The sequence below is a fragment of the Gopherus flavomarginatus genome, chromosome 11 (assembly GCF_025201925.1).
Source record: "Gopherus flavomarginatus isolate rGopFla2 chromosome 11, rGopFla2.mat.asm, whole genome shotgun sequence".
Classification (NCBI taxonomy): Eukaryota; Metazoa; Chordata; order Testudines; family Testudinidae; genus Gopherus; species Gopherus flavomarginatus.
In genome coordinates this window covers 14,055,994-14,076,064 of record NC_066627.1, presented here as the reverse complement: position 1 = coordinate 14,076,064, position 20,071 = coordinate 14,055,994, and the positions used below count along the sequence as shown (strand labels likewise).

Here is a 20,071-nt window from a genome sequence, read left to right as displayed (position 1 = left end):
AGCAAAACTCCTCTTTACATGAACGGAGAAACAAACTTTTTCCTAGTGTTTTTCATCTGTAGACCTCAATGCAATTTAAGTAGAGAGATAGGTAACATGATCTCCATTTTATAGAGTGTGAAACTGGGCCAAAAGGAGTTGAAATAACTAACTCAATATCATCCAGTAAGCTGGTGAAATACATGGGAACAGATCCTATCACCAGAGAAAAGTCTCCAGTCTCTATTTTTGTATTTCTGATCTCTACTCTGAATAAGCAAAAATCACTTCACTCTGAGACGGATGCTGAGGACCCTGAGCATGCTCAGTGAGAACTTAGAATATCTTGAAAATTAATTAATTAAATAAATAACTAAATAAAGACCTGTCAGAAAGCCCAGAATTTCCAAGGCTGGACCTTGGCAAAAAGTCAAGTGTGTGTAGCGGGCAGCAGAGTCCTGAATTGAAGTAAACAACAACAGTGAGCACATGCAACAAAGGGAGTGGTGACAAAATAGTCAGTCACTTAAGACCTTAGCCCGTCAGAACCCACTCAGACCCGTGACAACTTGCTTTAAAGGTCAGAGCTGTCAATCAGAATTCTGAGGTAATGGTGAACACTGAGCATGTGCAAGTGAGGTGACTGTCACCAAGAACAGGAAGCTATATAAGACAGAGCTACAACGTAGCATAAAAAGCCTGTGCCAAGAACATTTTCGAGACTCTGACGGCAAGACCCATGCCGGAGGAACCAAAGACCCAGCAAGAAAAGACATGAACAAACTGCTGCAGAAAGGAGAAAGCTGGAGTGGAACAGAACAGTGCGTCGATTTTTAAAGGAAAGCAGCAATGGTTTTATAGAGTAAGCTTGATATTCTTTAATTACTGTTTAGTATAAGTATAGTTTTATATAGTTTTTATAACATTTATTATGTATTGCTTGAGATGTGTGTGCGTGTTTTACTTGTATTTTATCTATGTAAACTTTAAAAGCTACATGAGATCTGCTCTTGGGAATTTGTTGCAAACTGGCCACTTGAAACAAATTGCTTTGCTTAGTATCATTTGAAGTATATGCTATTGTAGTTCAAGTGCTCTTTTAACTTGCAGTAAGGGGTCTGTGTCATCAGGGACCTATTGTGCTTTGTTCAAGATTTTTTTGATAAACTGTATTGGGGATTATTAGCTATTTTAGTAAAAAAATACTTTGATTTGGAAGGATTACTACCTGTGTCAATTACATTATTGGAATCCGTGTCCTTTGAGTCATTCCTTAGCAACCATGGGAAATTTTATCTCAGAAAAAACAGTTTAAGTGGGCAATAGGAAGGTTCGTATAGCAGCACCCCAAAACTCATTTTTCAGGGTAACAATCCCAAGGAGCTTCACTCTCATTGCCAGGTCTTGTCCATTGCAATGTGCTACTTTCCCCTTCCAAAGACTTACTTACAGTATCTGTGGGAGATTCTGGGGCCAGAATCACCTGCAAATACTCAGTGTTGGACTTAGGCACCTAAAGTAGTAGTTAAGTGCCTAGATTTGTTTGTGGATCTCGCCACCAGTAGGATTTTAAAAATCCCATCAGGGCATCTTGAAGCCTGGTCCACAGACTTGGACTAGGAGGCCTAATGTTATCATGCTAAGAATAGCTATGTAGACATGGTGTCATGGGCTGGCACTTGGGCCCTGAAACCTAATGTCACAGCACTATCTACAAAGCTATTTTTAGTGTGCTAGCATGCACCCCACTGCCATAAGTCAGTGGACCTAGGTGGATGCCTACCAAAACCTAGATTGATGTATAGATACACACAAGGAGAGACAGGCAGCTAATTACCATTGACTTTCCATGGCAGATGGATGCCTAGCCTTTTTAGATGATTGTTTTCTCAGTTACTAATGGGGAAGCGTGCATGACACTATACAATGCTCTTACAGCTAGCATTTTCTGACTCTAGTTTTGAAATTCTAAGCACAGTCCATAGACTGAAGGGAGCATGAAGACAAATTCCAGTCTCAGCCCCAGAGCACTTTCCAGTCATAATCAATGGAAGCTCTGCTGGACCTGTAGGTTATGGAGAGGGGTACCAGGGCTCCCAAGACAGTGTTTGTTCTCCAACTCTAACTTAGAGATAACAAACAGGTTTTGCTTGGTGATGTCATTACAGGGAAGTGCTGTCTTCTCTCCTTTGGTCATAAGATCCGCAGCATCTAGATGCAATTTTAAAAGCTCCTCCTCAGTGCTTAATTACTCAGATGCAGAAGCAGACATAGAGGAAGAGAGACATTCTTTCTTGAAGATGTAGGAGTGGATACAATTGGTTCCATTTTATATTTACTAAGGGACTGATGGGGCAAAGAATGATGTGTGATTAGTTCTCTGGTCTGTGTTACATAGTCGATCAGACTAAATGATCTCAATGGTGCCTTCTGGGCTGAAATTCTGTGAGTGAAATCATGTATTAATTGAAATCTGTGGCAAACTCACAGGGTTTTATGAACAATTCTGCTTTCAAGTGTTCGCTCATCCAATGGCTCAACAGTCCTGAAAGAATTAAGAAGACCCTCATTTTCCAAAATCAGCACTGGCCTACCTCTTCTTCCACTGAAGAGAATAGTAAAACTCCTGTGGTCTTCAGTGGGAGCAGAGATTAGCCTGTGGCTGGTTCTTTCAAAACTCAGACCATACAAGTCGGCTAGAGAGTGACAGGTAATGGAGGTGCTACAGGCACTTCTGTTTATTGATTTTTCCTCAGAATTCAGTCCAGGTGAGACAATGAATGGTTCAGTGAAGGGAGTGGAAAGCCCCAAAAGTGTTTGATTTGGTCACCTGTGAAATGTGTTGTGAGGGTCAAAGCCTGAAAATCCAACCAAGCAAAATCACCATTTTTTCCTCTGCTTGACAGGAAGCTTGAGTATGGAATGCACTGAGGAGAAGGGATGGCCTCTCTGACCATTGGAATTGTTCCAGCCAGATCTGGAAAGAAGGGTTTTGATTTGTCTGAGCAGAGATTGCTTGCCATCTTATGCCTACTTGAGTAGAAAGACGTAAGCTCACTTTAACAAAGGCTACCAATGCAACTGTTAGAAAATGATCAGAAGAAGAACAAGAAGGATTAGATGATTGGGCCAAAAGAAACCTGATGAGGTTCAACAAGGACAAGTGCAGAGTACTACACTTATGGCAGAAAAATCCCATTCACTGTTACAAACTAGGGATCGAATGGCTAGGACGCAGTTCTGCAAAAAAGGATCTAGGGGTTACAGTAGATGAGAAGCTGGAAATGAGTCAATGGTATGCCCTTCTTGTCAAGAAGGCTAACCACATTTTGGGCTGTATAAGTAGGGGCATTGGCAGCAGATCGAAGGATGTGATCATTCCCCTCTATGTGACATTGGTGAGGCCTCATCTGGAGTACTGTGTCCAGTTTTGGGCCCCACACTACAAGAAGAATGTGGAAAAATTGGAAAGAGTCCAGTGAAGGGCAACAAAAACGGTTAGGGGGCTGGAGCAGATGAGTTATGAGGCGAGGCTGAGGGAACTGGGATAGTATAGTCTGCAGAAGAGAAGAATGAGGTGGGAATTGATAGCTGCTTTCAACTCCTGAAAGAGGGTTCCAAAGAGAATGGATCTAGACTGTTCTCAGTGGTAGCAGATGACAGAACAAGGAGTAATGGTCTCAAGTTGCAGTGGGGAGGTTTAGGTTGGATATTAGGAAAAACTTTTTCAATAGGAGGATGGTGAAGCACTGGAATGGTTACCTAGGGAGGTGGTGGAATCTCCTTCCTTAGACGTGTTTAAGGTCAAGCTTGACAAAGCTCTGGCTGGGAAGATTTAATTGGATATTGGTCCTGCTTTGAGCAGGGTGTTGGAATAGATGATGCCCTGAGGTCCCTTCCAACCCTGACATTTTATGATTCTATGATATACTCAGGGCTTACTCCAATTTAAATCAGGAATATGTAAAAACTGATGGGCTGCCTCAAAGATCACAGTAAGGCAAACCTGGGGTCTCTATTCGGATTTCACACACTCAGGAAAAAAATCTCATACACATTGAAAAGAGAAACGATTGAGTAAAACCTGTGTAAGGGCCTCTGGATTTTGCTAATGGAAAATGGAAGTGTGAGCTATCACTTAATGCAGCACTGTTCATTCAGATATGCCGTCAATTTGGATGTGGCCCTGACAAAGTCATCTGTATTGGTGTTCTACTGGAGTTGTATTTGCGAGAAAGCAAAGGAGAGAAACTCAGGTTTAATCATGTTTTACTCCACAGCCCTTCTGATAGATGTTCACTTAGCTCTCTTTCATGCATATACGCACACACTTGCATGCATATATATATGTACATACATACATACACGAAGTATCTATGCAGCAAGAACATTTTAAAAGGAATGAATGTTCAGCTTGCTAAATCTCATGACCCCCTTTTTCTAAAATCCTGGAAATTTCCACAAAGAATCCCCTGCTTGTGCTATCCATTTTTGAGAATTATCTGACTGTTCCTGATGATTGCAGAGAGGGGGCAAAATTGTTTTTAAATAGAAAAAAATATAATGTATTGCATAATTACTCTTTCCATTCTGAAGCCTGGGATGGATTTCAGTGGGTGAAGCCTTTCTGACTGATCTCATTTCTTTCTGAGGTACACAGACAGCCAGTTATTAATTTGCAGATTGGAGCTCCAGTTTAAACCAGATTTCAACCCCCACAATGGGTTCTTCAGTTCTTAGGTTTCACTGAAGGTCCATCTCTGGTCATTTTAATTTATTTATTATGTGATGAGAATATTGAACTTGAGTTGGTTAGAAAATGGAATTTCTACCTGCTTGGAAATATAGACATTTCAAAATATGTTTCCATCCTGAATTGGAATATTTTGAAATTTTTAATGAAATGGATATTGTGAAAAAAATTCCAGATACATCAAAGTGACATTAATGAAATAAAACATTTCAATAATTCCAAACCATTGCAATTATAATATGATATAAAACAGAGTACAGAATACCAAATATTGTTTTGTGTATAATATAGAAATCTAATATTGTTTTTAAATGTTATTATAGTATTTAAAAGTTAATATTTTGAACTCAATATCACATAAAAGTGAAAATAAAATGAAATAAGAGTGTCGGAACAAAATGATATGGGAAAGTCTATAAACAAAATAATCTATTTTGATTTAACTCATTGCAAATTATTTCTGTTGAATGTTTGGTCAAAATTGGCCCATTCCTGCAACATATTTTGATTTCAGCTAAATGGCATGTTGCAAAAAAGAATAGTTCCATCATTCCCCCTTCTTCCTCCCCAAAACTACATCTGTATCTAATATCAGCAATTGCTTCCCTTTGTTTGCAGGTTCCAAGGTCTCTGCTGAAGAGTATTGAGGACATGGGGAAGGACAACCAGACACGTGTGACTGAAATAGAGTTGGTGGGATTCTCCGATTTTCAATCATTGCAAGTCCTACTCTTTGTGCTGGTGTTCATCTTCTATGTGATGGCCCTGGTAGGTAACACTCTGATTCTTATCATCACGATCACAGACTCTGTCCTTCAGACCCCTATGTATTTCTTCCTCAGGAATTTATCCTTCCTGGAGATCTGCTACACCTCGGTCACCCTGCCCAAGATGCTGGTCAACCTGGTCTCGGAGACCCAGACTATCTCCTTTGCAAGCTGTGGTGCTCAGATATGTTTCTTCGTTCTCTTTGGTATCACCGAGTGCTGCCTTCTCTCTGTCATGGCATATGACTGGTACGTGGCCATATGCCACCCCCTGCAATACACCCTCAGCATGAACCAGATTGTTTGTGCTTGGATGGCAGCCGGTTCCTGGATCGTTGGTATCCTGGTAGGTTTTGGACACACCATTTCGATATTTACACTGCCTTTTTGTGGGTCTAATAGAATCAATCATTTCTTCTGTGACGTTTTCCCTGTGCTGAGACTGATCTCCACAGACACCCACAAGAATGAAGCTGCAGTTACTACCACCACAGTTCTCTTTATCCTGGCACCATTTTTGCTTATCCCATTGTCATACGGCCTCCACTTCTACACCATCCTGAAGATGCCCTCAGCTGAAGGCAGACACAAAATCTTCTCCACCTGCTCCTCACACCTCATTGTGGTTTCTCTCTTCTATGGGACTGGAACTTTTATTTATATGCATCCCAGTTCAGAACAGTCCCAGGGCTGTAATAGGTTCCTTTCCCTGGTATACACAGTGCTGACTCCAACATTTAAACTCATTATTTACAGCCTGAGGAACAAGGAGATAAGATGTGCTCTCAGGAAGACTATAGGCAGGAAAATGTTCCCTCAGGTAACATCTATGGGATGATGTTGTTGTGTGTTGTGCTTGGGCGACTCTGGGGTGGGGAAATTGTACATCTCCCTTCTGACTTGAAATGCAATATATTCTTGTCTGAAATGCTTTAAATATTCTCATCTCAGCTAGGGACAAATCATGAGTAACTACAGTGAAGGATTAATTCTCTTTACACTCACAGTGTTATAAATGTATTAAACACTGGTGAGACCATTACTGGAATTCTGTTCCCGGTCTTGGTGTCTCTACATTAAATTTATATTGGGTAACTGGAAAGCTTTCAGAGAAAGGGAAGAAGATTGATTAATGGGACAGAAAACTGCCTCCTCGCTCCGGGTAAATGACTCCTGCATTTAACAGATAAAGTTATAGCAATTTCCAATGGCTATAAGTTGAACTATGTAAACGTCAAACTACAAATATGATCCAATATTTTACCAGTAAGAGAGTAAAATCAAGAGTGATGAAGACTCCAGAAAAAATGGAGGAGGGCTCAATAATGAGGGGGACAGGCTACATGCATTCAAAGGCATCTGGATTGCTTGATAAGCTATGTGCAAGCAAGTAGTTTGTATTGTAATGCCACTAAATATAAATGTATACATCTAGGAAGAAAGAACACAGGCCATAAATACAAGATGACGCATTCTATCCTGGGAAGCAGTGACTCTGAAAAAATATTTGGAGGCTGTGGTGAATAACCAGCTGAATGTGAGCTCCTAGTGAAATGCTGTAGCCGAAAGGGCTAATGCAATCCTGGGTTGCCTAAACAGGGGAATATTTAATAGAAGTACAAAGGTTATTTTACTTCTGTATTTGACACTGCTGGAATACTGTATCCTGTTCTGGAGTCTACAGTTGACGAAGGGTGTTGATAAATGGGGAAGATTCAGAGAAGAGTTATGAGAATAATTAAAGGCCTAGAAAACTTGACTTAAGTGATGAATTTAAGGAGCTCAATCTATTCATTTTATGAAAGACAATATTAAGAGGTGACTTGATGACCATCTATAAGTACCTACATAAGGAATGAATATTTGATAAAGGAGCTGTTCAGTCTAGCAGAGACAGCCGTAGCAAGATTCAATGGTTGGCAATCAGGCTTGACAAATTCAGGCTCCAAATAAAGCATCTTTCTTATTTAACAGTGAGGGTAATGAACCATTGGAACAATCTGTGATGCTGATGCCAGATCTGATCAAAACTGCATGCTCAGTTGAAAACTGACAAACTCACAGCTGGAAGTCAGGCTGATTCAAATGTGTATTAGCAGAAGTTCAAAAGATGCTGTTAAGTGTATGTGAAAGTGTTTAGTGTTTCACCTTCATAAATTAATGTAATTTTGCATGCATTGTTTTCACTTATATGTATCTTGTTAATATTTTGCTTTGTATATGCTCCCCAATATCTAAACAATACTCCAAATATGAAAGAAGCCTTGTGTTATGCAAATGAAGGACTCTTATGAGAAAGGTAATGAAGCTCATGGACTTCAAAGTGATTGTGTAGGGCATTCAGAGTTCAGAAACTCTAAAAGCATCCCTCTCTCACAGCCGTCGAAGAAGAAACCATGTGATAGCTGTCCTGTCAGATTATTCTAAGAGAACAAGTATAAATATGGATACAAAGGAAAATCTTTCATCTCAGAACAGTCTGGATTCTAACAGGACAGAATAACTGAACAAAAAATGGAGACACCCAGAGCTATTCAGGGTTGTCCTGAGAGACTTTTGGGAAACTGGCAGAATACTATATGTCTGCTACCATTTAGAATCACAGACTATGACTTATCCGTTTATGTACTTTACCTGCTTTAATATTTCAGTAACTCTCATTTCTTTTTCCTTTTTAATAAGCCTTTAGTTAGTTTACTATAGAATTGAATGACAGCTCTGTCTTTGGTTGAGATCTAGGATGGAACTCGACACAGGTGGGTGACAGGTCTCTTGGGACTGGAAGTAACCTCATGTTTTCGTGTAACAGACCATTTGTCACATAATTCAGGTTGCTTATGGGGCAAGATAGATTGAAGTGTCTAAGTGTACTGCCTCTGACCCCATAATAAGAGTATGTAATACTTTGGGAGTTCACATTTGCTGCTGGGTTGGTGACATCTAATCATGGAACATACCACCAATTTTGGGGTGCCTACTCTGCTTTTGGAGTCTGCCCTGAGATAGGCACCATTGTAAGTGACTCCAGAGAGTGTAACTCTATCTACAAAGTTTTGTGGTAGATTATCCATCACTGGCAATTTTTAGATCAAAATATTTTTTGAAGTTCTGCTCTAGTTCAAAAGGGATTATTTTGGAGAAGTTCTATGGCCTGCGTTTTACAGGCTAGATGTTCACAATCATTCCTTCTGGGCTGGGCATCTATGAATTATCTCTAGGAACAGCTTCCAGAGGATTGTGATGAATTCTCCATCATCTTGAGTCTTTAAATAAAGACTGGCTATCTTTCTGAAATGTACCCTCGTGTTCAGCTGAACATTCTGGGATACGTTTAGAAATCACCAGCTGAGGTTCTACAGGTGGCTTTGCAGAACACAGTTACCCTAATGACCTCTTCTGGTATTAAAATGTTGGAATCTATGAACAGTTCACTAAAGCCAAAGGTTCAGATTCCCCTCTAACTTAAACCAGTGCGAAACAGAGGTCATGTAGTTGGGGTAATCAGTTTCAAGCCAGTGTAAACCTCCAGCTAGGTAGGAAATATTGGACTCCTTATCATTTATATATATAAATGAGATTACAGTCCAAATTCATGACACTTTAAGATACATCAAAATGTCATCCTACTAGTGATGCAGGATTTATTCACACACGAAAGCTCATGCTCCAATACTTCTGTTAGTCTATAAGGTGCCATAGGACTCTTTGCTGCTAAGTTACTAGTGTGGTTTTTAATACACTGTTCTTCAAAGATAGAGGAAAACATATGTTTAAAAATAAATTGTTATTAATGTCTACCCAAAGGAACAATGTATTTAAAAAGAGTTTAAAAGGAAAATGAGATTGAACTAGCCTTTAAAGAATTAGAGTAAGAGCAGTTCATGTACAATCAAAATGCAAATATATACTTTGAAAACATCATGCTGAAGTACAAATAGAACTGGATGGGGAAAAAAAAGTATAAAAAGAACATGAACATTTTGTACTCTGTTCTCAAAATTTTGAAAATTTCAATATTTCAACCTTTTGCTATGATTCAGCATAAAACCCAGTATCAAAATATTGGGATCCCCCACAAGATGGATATTATAATTTTGATAATCATCATTCCTATATGATCTCTCACAGCAAAAAATATCCCGTGTAGAGCTATAGACTCCCTTTCAGGAAAGTTAAGAACATAAGACCAGAGAGAATCCAGTCAACACATCTTCTTCACACCCAGTCACACATCATTTGTTCATTATTCATATGTTCAACACAGATTTACACTCCTCCACAACACCACTGACTCACCAGCAATAAGTCTCATATTGGCTGGCCTCAGATCACTATCACTTCCATGACTTTTTGTTTTATGTTTTTACAGCACCTAGACCAATGGGTTTCTGGCCATAAGTGCATCATCATCATAGAATATCAGGATTGGAAGGGACCTCAGGACGTCATCTAGTCCAACCTCCTGCTCAAAAGCAGGACCAATTCCCAACTAAATCATCCCAGCCAGGGTTTTGTCAAGCCTGACCTTAAAAATCTCTAAGGAAGGAGATTCCACCATCTCCCTAGGTAAATCATTCCAGTGCTTCACCACCCTCCTAGTGAAAAAGTTTTTTTCCTAATATCCAACCTAAAATTTCCCCAATGCAACTTGAGAGCATTACTCCTTGTTCTGTCATCTGCTACCACTGAGAACAGTCTAGAGCCATCCTCTTTGTAACCTCCTTTCAGGTAGTTGAAAGCAGCAATCAACACCCCACCACCACCCCATTCTTCTCTTCTGCAGTCTAAACAATCCCAGTTCCCTCAGCCTCTCCTCATAGGTCATGTGCTCTAGCCCCCTAATCATTTTTGTTGCCCTCCGTTGGACTCTTTCCAATTTTTCCACATCCTTCTTGTAGTGTGGGGCCCAAAACTGGACACAGTACTCCAGATGATGCCTCACCAATGCAAAATAGAGAGGAATGATCAAGTTTCATGATTTGCTGGCGATGCTCCTACTTATACACAGGGCCTCCCAGAGGATTCACAGGGCCCTCCACTGCCGAATTGCTGCCAAAGACCCAGCACTTTGGCAGTGGGTCCCATGACAGAAGGACCCCCTGCCATGGGTGTGACGTTATTGATATAGTCTGGGACCATATAGAACATGGTTGCAACCAAGGTCTTGTAGTGGCACCAAATCTTATGTAAAGGGGGTCATATAAGGTGTCTTAAGACCAGGTTATGGGTTGCTGGTTATGATTATGCTGTCTGTATGTATGTATCATTTTGTAGTTGAAGTTACGAGTATTGGCTCTATACTGTCTGTGTTTTAAATTTGCTGTGCTTCTGGTTGACACCCTAGACAAGTTAGTGTTAACTCTGCCTACTCTGCTTAATGGCCCATTAAGGACCATCAGCTATAACTGACCCATTGAGAGAAGTCAGATACGCCTTGTAACTCAGTAAAGTATGCAGGAACTGGCCCATGTGATTTCAGACTCCATTTTGCTGTAATTTTCCACAGTAAGAACAAAGAAGTGTGCTTACACCTGGAAAAGAGACTATAAAAGGCTGATGCCTCATCTCCATCTTGTCTTCAATCCTGCTTCTTACTTCTGGAGGGACTTTGCTACAAACTGAAGCTCTGAACAAAGGACTGAATGACCCATCCCAGCAGGGGATGTACTCCAGAGGCTTGATTTGAACCTGCAGTTTATTTCATCACTGCTACAAGCCTGAACTAAGAACTTTGCCATTACTGTATGTAATTGATTCCATTTAACCAATTCTAGTTCTCATCTATATCTTTTTCCTTTTATGTATAAACCTTTAGATTTTAGATACTAAAGGATTGGCAACAGCATGATTTGTGGGTAAGATCTGATTTGTATATTGACCTGGGTCTGGGGCTTGATTCTTTGGGATCAAGAGAATCTTTTCCTTTTATTGGGGTGTTGGTTTTCATAACCATTCATCCCCAGGACGAGTGGGACTGGTGGTGATACTGGGAGACTGGAGTGTCTAAGGGAATTGCTTGTGACTTGTGGTTAGCCAGTGGGGTGAGCCCAAAGTCCTCTTTGTCTGGCTGGTTTGATTTGCCTTATAGACTCATAGAATATCAGGGTTGGCAGGGACCTCAGGAGGTCATCTATTCCAACCCCCTGCTCAAAGCAGGCCCAATCCCCAAACAGATTTTTGCCCACATCCCTAAATAGCCTCCTCAAGGATTGAGCTCACAACCTTGGGTTTTAACAGGCCAATGCTCAAATCACTAAGATATCCCTCCCCCATAAGAGGGAGAGAAAACCCCTCCCTCTTATGGGCTTTAGAGTTGGAAAAAAACCAGCCTTGGGCTATAACTGTCCTGTTTAAGCAATTGGTCCTGAATTGGAACTCTCAGTTGGGTCCAGCCAGAACCGCATTGTCACCGTGGGTCTTTGGGGCACTTGGGTGGTGGGTCCCAGAGCAGAAGGACTCCCCGCCGCCGAATTGCCTCTGAAGACCTGGAACAGCAGAATCTCTGACAGCCCAAGCCTCACAAGAGTTGTCCAGGGCCGCCGAAGCGAGTGAAGGACCCTGTTCCAGGGGCCTCAAAATTCTCTCGTGGGGGTACCTGCAGGGCCCAGGTCCTGAGGCAAATTGCCCCACTTGCCCCCTCCCTCTGGGTGGCCCTGCTTATATAGCCCAAAATGCCTTTACTCTTCTTGGCAACAAGCGAACACTGTTGACTCATATCCAGCTTCTCATCCACTCTAATCCCTAGGTCCTTTTCTGCAGAACTTCTGCCTACTCATTCGGTCCCTAGTCTGTAGCGATGCATGGGATTCTTCCATCCTAAGCGCAGGACTCTGCACTTGTCCTTGTTGAACCTCACCAGATTTCTTTTGGCCCAATCTTCTAATTTGTCTAGGTCCCTTTGTATCCTATCGCTACCCTCCAGTGTATCTACCACTCCTCCTAGTTTAGTATCATCTGCAAACTTGTTGAGGGTGCAGTCCACGCCATCCTTCTGATCATTAATGAAGATATTGAACAAAACCGGCCCCAGGATCGACTCTCGGGGCACTCCACTTGAAACTGGCTGTCAGCTAGACATGGAACTTCTGTCAAGATGGCTGATGTAGTATGGTGCGTCCTGTGATTTCTTGATGGGGGGTCTAAGATGCCACCTCTTGTTCCTGCTCTTGGTTCACAGACTGCCTCGCTAGTGGCCCAGGAAGGTGGTCAAGGAGGGAAGTGTGCTAGGGGTCTGGGTTTTCTACTTATTCTGAGTCCCAGCCCCTCTCAACCCCTTCCGGTTCTTACACTTTTCCCCCTTGGGTGGGGTACCTTCGGTTCTTATATGCTAGGGGAGGGAGTCTCCCTCCCCTGCTGGGGTGGTGTCTCACTTACTCCGGTTATCTGATCTTTCAAGTCTCACAGCACACCTGCAAGTTCCAGTCCTCTCTCCTTCCTCCTTCTCCCCTGACTGCAGGGGGTTTTATTAGGTTACTGATGGGGACTTAATTGACTACAAGTGCTCCAATTAATCTGTAGCAATCCTACCTAGTTTACAGGAAACCACACCTTAATTAGCCTAGGGTTTATATACTTCTCCTCTACCACTCTCACCTTGCTCACTGCCCTGCTTTCTCACAAGCCATTGATCACTACCCGTTGAGCCAGATGATCTAGCCGGCTTTCTATCCACCTTATAGTCCATTCATCCAATCCGTACTTTAACTTGCAAGCAGTGGGCTCTCCCCAGGCGAACTCCCAGTCAAACTTCCTCTGTTAGCCTCTCCACTGGTTCGCAGCTGACTGCCTTTTTATAACCAGTCAGGTCCACCTGGAACAAAGCACTCTCAATTTACGCTTTTCAAACAATCAAGCACACAGTCAAACTGACAAACAGACACTCAGATACTCATCAGCACTGCCCCCTCCAATGCAGCACTTAGACTGCACTTAGACCTCCTCTTGGACTGATCCCAGTCAAACTCCCTCTCTTAGCCACTCAGCTGGTTCGCAGCTGACTTTTTCACAGCTGACTGGAGCTCATCAGTGTTTGGGGGGAGGAAGCTGTCCAGTCCCAGCTGCGCTCCAGCCATAGGAATTATGATACCTAAGGGCAGATATCAAGGGCCATGATGGAAAAGATCCATGACCAGGATGCACTGCAGTGGAGGGTTAAAGTGAAGGAGCTGTGGAATGCCTACCACAAAGTGCGGGAGGCAAACTGCCTCTCTGGTGCTTCTCCCATGACCTACTGTTTCTACAAAGAGCTGGATGTGATACTTGGGAGTGACCCTCTCTCCACTCCGAAGACCACCATGGACACTTCAGAGGCCATAGCAGCACAGAGTTTAAAAAAGGCAGGAGGAGAAAAGTGAGTGTGAGAGTGCTGTTTTCAAGGCAGGAGGAAGGAAGCCAGTCGTAGTGGACGGTACTTGGCGAAGAACAAACACCAGAGGAGATGCCCTGTAAGAGGCTTTTATTTGGGAAAGTAGTTATTGGGTATGGGCTTTTGGGACGAGGAGAGGTGCAGAAAGAAAGGTTTAGGGTTCCGTGCATGCCTAAATGCAGGATAGGGAGTTGGTGTGCTCTCTCACATTGCTGTAATTGGCCTCAATGATTTCTTCAAAGGTCTCATGCAGAAGCTGGGCAATGCACTTGCACAGGTTCCTTGGCAGAACTACTGTGCTCCTTGTCCCAGTAAGGCTAACATGTCTGCACCACTGTGCCATGAGGGGCTGGGGGACCATTTCTGCACACAGGCAAGAGGCATAAGGTCCAGAGCAGAAGCCACAATGTAGTAGAAGGCTCTCCCTTGATTCCCAGGTTACCCTCAGCAGCAAGATATCTTCCAGGACAAACTCATCCGGTGGAAAATGTGGGGACAGTGTTCAGTATAGAGGCCCACTGCAGCTGTTGGCTCTCCCCAAGGCACAGAACCAAGCCCCGAGGACACTACGACCCTGAAATAATCAGTCCCCCTGCGCTTACTGACCATTTTGGGGCTCCTGTGGGTTACGTGTGCTCGTTTTGGGACTGGCACATTCTGCTATTGTGTACACTGTACCTGTCTTTAAGTACAGCTGAATCATTGCTCTGTCTAGTGTGAACAATGCTGCCTCTGTTAACTGTTGCATTTTGGCTTTACAGATTCAACCTTGAGATCCCAGCCATCCTTGTTATCAACAGCCGAAAGCCTACAAAGAATCAGGAAGCATGCACAAAGAACCAAAGAGGACCTGCTGCATGAAGTCCCTTACTGAAAATCAGAAAGTACAGGAGTGGCAGGAGACTGAAAGAAGGCTCTGCCAGCAGAATGCAGATTTCCAGCACCAAAGCATGAAGTGTCTCATAAGCGTTATGGAGCACCAAGCAGACTCGATACAGATGCTCATAGCACTGCAGATGGAGCAGATCCTCGCCTGCCCCCCCCCCACTTCAGCCCTTGTCCCAAACTCTTTCCCTTGTGCCCCCATGTCACTGCCAACCCATTTTCCCCAACATCTGGTTTCTTACCAGCACCAGCTGCCTCCAACACCTGTAGCTTCACCACCAAGCCCTGCAAGCTACGACCCTTACCCTCTGAACTCAACCCCCATCACCATGCATTTTAGCCAGCCTGAAGTGCAGTACTCATTGTGCGGCACTGCAGACAGGAAGGCTGAATATGATAACAGGACATAAGCAAATCTGTGATTGTCCTGTTCCACATCCCACCCCCTTCCTTTCTCCCAGCCAGCACAGATGTGCCATGCCCTTTCTGTTTCCCCAGCAGTTGTGTTTCTTATCAATAAATGCATTTTTTTTGGCTTTGAAAACATTTTTTATTGCATTAAGTAAAAGACACCGTGGCCCAGGAAAGCAACAGGCACTGCAAGTCAGTGCATCATATGTACCAAACATAGATGCATACTAGCACTGGAACCACTGCACTTCACTCCTGTGCAGGGCACCAAACATTACTGGTGACTTTCAGCATCAAATTGCTCCCTCAAGGCATCCCTAATCCTTACAGCCACACACTGGGCCCCTCTGATAGCCCTGGTCTCTGGCTGTTCAAATTCAGCTTCAAGGTGTTGAACCTCTGTGGTCCATGCCTGAGTGAATCTTTTACCCTTCCCTTCACAAATGTTAAGGAGGGTACAGCATGCAGCTATAACCGTGGGGATGTTGTCATCCTGCATCTTCCCATACAGAGATCACCAGCGGCCCTGTAATGGCCAAAAGCACACTGAACGGTCGTTCTGCACTGATCCAGTCTGTTGTTGAACTGCTCCTTGTTGCTGTCAAGGCTTCCTGTGTAGGTTTTCATGAGCCACATATTAAAGGGTAAGTGGGGTCTCCAAGAATCACAATTGGCCTTTCGACTTCCCCTGTGGTGATCTTCTGGTTTGGGAAGAAAATCCCAGCTTGCAGCTTCCTGAGCAGGCCTGTTTTCTGAAAGATGCATGTGTCATGCACCTTTCCAGATCTGCCTGCATTAATGTCCATGAAATGCCCACAGTGATCCACAAGTGCCTGGAGAACCATAGAGAAATACCCCTTCCAATTTATGTATTCAGAGGCTAGGTGGTCTGATGCCAGAATTGGAATATGTGTCCCATCCACAGTTAGGGAAACCCATTTGTGCAAAGTTAGCCACAATATCATGCTCATTGCCCAGAGTCATGGTTCTTCTGAGCAGGATGTGATTAATGGCCCTGTACACTTGCATCAAAATGAGTCCAGTGATTGACTTTCCCACTCTGAACTGGTTAGTGACTGATCAGTAGCTGTCTGGAGTTGCCAGCTTCCAGACTGTAACAGCCATCTGCTTCTCTATCAGCAGGGCAGTTCTCAATCTCATGTCCTCACAGCACAGAGTGGGGGCAAGTTTAGCACACAGTCCCATGAAAGTGTCTTTCCTTACCCAAAGGATATGTAGACACTGCTTGTCATCCTAACACTTACTGTTTATTTCCTGAGCCCACAGTCATAGAATATCAGGCTTAGTAGAAACCTTAGAAGGTCATCTAGTCCAATTACCTACTCAAAGCAGGACCAATCCTCCACTATTTGTTTTTGGCTACAGACCCCTAAATGGCCCCTTCAAGGATTGAACTCACAACTCGGGGCCTAGAAGGCCAATGCTCCAACCACTGAACTATCCCTCCCCCTCATAGGTTACTGTGGTGAGTATATCCATACATGCCACAAGCAACTCCATGTCATCTGTGTTATGCAATTGACATCTTTGTTGGACTTCTCACTGTCACTTTGCAGCTTAAGGAGTAACTCCACTGCAATTTATGATGTTCTGGCTAGACCCATCAGCATATTCCTCACAAGTTCAGGATCCATTTGTTATAACATAATTCCCAGATTTGGACCTTAGCGTCCAAAATATGGGTGTTAGCATGAAAACCTCCAAGCTTAGTTACCAACTTGGACCTGGTAAAGGTGCCACCACTCAAAAAATTAGAGTGTTTTGGGGCACTCTGGTCCCCCCAGCAACCTTCCCTAGGGACCCCAAGACCCAAATTCATTGAGTCTCACAACAAAGGGGAATAAACCATTTCCCTTCCCCCTCCTCCTTCCCAGGTGTTCCCTCCCTGGGTTCCTGGAGAGATACACAGAAGCAAGCTCCGTGAATCTAAACAGAGGGACTCCACCCTCCCTATTTCCAGTCCTGGAAACACAAGTACCGAGAGAGAGAGCCAAGCTCCCCCCCACCCCTCTCCTTCACCCAGAGGGAATGCAAAGTCAGGCTAGTAAATCTAACTCACACAGAGATTTCCCCCTGACTTCTTCCTCCCACCAATTCCCTGGTGAGCTACAGACTCAATTCCCTGGAGTTCCCCCACTAAAGAAAAACTCCAACAGGTCTTAAAAAGAAAGCTTTATATAAAAAGAAAGAAAAAGTGCATAAAAATGGTCTCTCTGTATTAAGGTGACAAATACAGGGTCAATTGCTTAAAAGAAATATGAATAAACAGCCTTATTCAAAAGAACACAATTCAAAACACACCAGCAACTACACCATGTAAATACAAAATAAAAATACCATATAAATCACTATCTTATCTTTTGTACTTACAACTGGGAAACAGAAGATTAGAAAAGCAGGAGGAAAAATCCTCTCATAACCGAGAGAGTACAGGCAGAAGGCAAGGAACAAAGGACTCACACACAAACTTCCCTCCACCCAGATTTGCAAAAGTCTTGTTTCCTGATTGGTCCTCTGGTCAGGTGTTTCAGGTTACTCCTTTCCAGGTAAAAGAACATTAACCCTTAGCTATCTGTTTATGACACGCCCCCCAAATTGCAGACAGTGGGGAAGCTCACTGGCGGCGATTTCCTCCTAGAACTTTAAAAGAAACAGATTAATACAACACATGCACCTTTACATATACCACTAAGTACATAACTAACAGACTTTTACATTTTAAGAACACTAAAGAATCTCCTTCTATAAAAGTCCTTGGTCTATAACAAACCAGGATCGATTAGAAGAGCTGAGAGGAGGTGGGGTGCTCCATGCCGCCGCCCAAGCTTTCTGAAGGCTGTCATCTTCTTCCTGCTCAGTCTGGAGCTGTTCCCTTGAGGCTGGGGTCACCGGTCCTTCTCAGACTGTGGACTTGCGCTTGGTCCCTCTGGAAGCGGTGTAGGTGATGGGGTTGTTTCCGTTGCTGGTGAACCGCTCTCCGCTGGTGCACCTGAGGGTATTTCAGGCTCTGGCTGAGCCTTTTGGGTATGGCTGTGTGTTGCTTCTGCCAGTTCTGGCTCGCTGGCACCCACTGGCATTGAGTTTGAAGATGTGGTTGCAATTGCTGGTGCTGGTTGCTGTCCCAGTTCCGGGCCTGGGACTGGAGGTGCTGTGGCTGTTTCAGTGGTTGGCATGGAATCCGGGTCCACTACCTCTGTCTGGGTCTCTGGTAACACAGACGGGGCACCTGTGGACGGCTCAGAAACAGGAATGGGTCTGGAAGCTTGCCTGGTTTGGCTACATGTAACCATTTCCACTCACTTGGCCCGCTTCACCTGGTTGGCCAAGTCTTCCCCCAGTAGCATGGGGATAGGATAATTGTCATAGACTGCAAAAGTCCACATTCCTGAACAGCCTTTGTACTGGACAGGCAGTTCAGCTGTAGGCAAGTCTACAGCTTGTGACATGAAGGGGTAAATTATCACTTGGGCCTATGGGTTGATGAATTTGGGGTCTACGAAGGATTGGTGGATAGCTGACACTTGTGCCCCCGTGTCTCTCCACGCAGTAACCTTCTTTCCGCCCACTCTCAAATTTTCCCTTCGCTCCAAGGGTATTTGAGAGGCATCTGGGCCTGGGGATCTTTGGTGTGATGGTGGTGTAATGAACTTCACTCGGATGGCGTTCTTTGGACAGTTGGCCTTGATATGTCCCAGTTCATTACACTTAAAGCATCTTCCATCTGATGGGTCACTGGGTCGAGGTGAGTTACTGGAGACTGGTGAGGTGGAAGAATAGGGCGTTTGTGGCTTTACTTGGGTTGTATGTGGGGTCTTTGGCTGTCCCCGGTTGTAGGGTTTATTGTCGTTGTGCCCTCTGGGGTATTCATTCCCCTTGAGAGTAGCTTTCTTGCTTTCTGCCACTTCCATGCATCTGGCTCCAATCTGCCCCACCTCGGTGAGATTTTTGGGTTTTCCATCTTGTATGTACCGTGTTATGTTCTCAGGAACACCATCCAAGAACTGCTCCATTTGTATGAGGAGGTGCAGTTCTTCCAAGGATTTAACATTGTGTCCTGATATCCAGGCCTCATAATTTTTCCCAACGTAGTAGGCGTGTTTGGGAAATGACACATCTGGTTTCCACTTTTGGGTTCTGAAATGCCGACGGGAATGATCCGGGGTTATCCCCATTCTGTACCTGGCCTTGGTTTGAAAAAGTTTATAGTCGTTCATGTTCTCCTTAGGCATTTCAGCTGCCACCTCTGCTAAAGGTCCACTGAGCTGTGGCCTCAATTCTACCATGTACTGGTCTTCAGGGATGCTGTACCCAAGACAGGCTCTTTCAAAATTTTCCAAGAAGGCCTCAGTGTCATTACCTGCCTTGTAGGTGGGAAATTTCCTGTGCTGTGGAACAAGTACTGGCGAAGGGTTGTTAGGATTGGCTGGGTGTTGTTGCTTAGCCTTTTCTAATTCCATGGCCTGTCGGTGGGCTTCCCTCTGGAGTTCCCACTCTTTCTCTTTTATTTCCAGCTGTTTTTGGTGGTCTGCATCTTTGGCTGCTTGCTCTCTTTTGTAGGCTGCCTCTCTGTCTTCTTGTTCTCTTCTGTGGGCCACCTCTTCTTCTTGTAGTTTTCTGTGGTGGAATGCATTTTTGGCTTCTTCTTGTTTTTGTTGCCTTTCCATCTCTTGTTTGTGAGTTGCCTCATCTCTGGCCATCTGTGTTCTGAGCAGTTCTATCTGTTTTTCCATTGCTTCGAGCTGTACTGCGTCTGGTTTTCGTGACATCCTGTTTTCTTGTGTTGGGGTGCCCTCTGTGTTTGTTGTCTGAACTGCAGGTTCTCTGTTGCTTCCTGGGGTCTGCCTAGCAACAGTGCTTTTTTCCCTTTCTTCCTCTAGCTAATCTTTTAAA

General features: G+C 43.7%; 1 protein-coding gene across 1 annotated transcript; it reads left to right on the top strand.

The window, feature by feature from the left end:
- The first annotated feature begins 687 nt into the window (after positions 1-687).
- Positions 688-6,337, top strand: LOC127030826 (olfactory receptor 10A7-like). The gene is made up of 2 exons (XM_050917553.1): positions 688-841; positions 5,351-6,337. The coding sequence occupies exon 2, from the start codon at positions 5,384-5,386 to the stop codon at positions 6,335-6,337; it is 954 nt and encodes a 317-aa protein (XP_050773510.1). The 5' UTR covers positions 688-841; positions 5,351-5,383.
- The last annotated feature ends 13,734 nt before the right edge of the window (positions 6,338-20,071 follow it).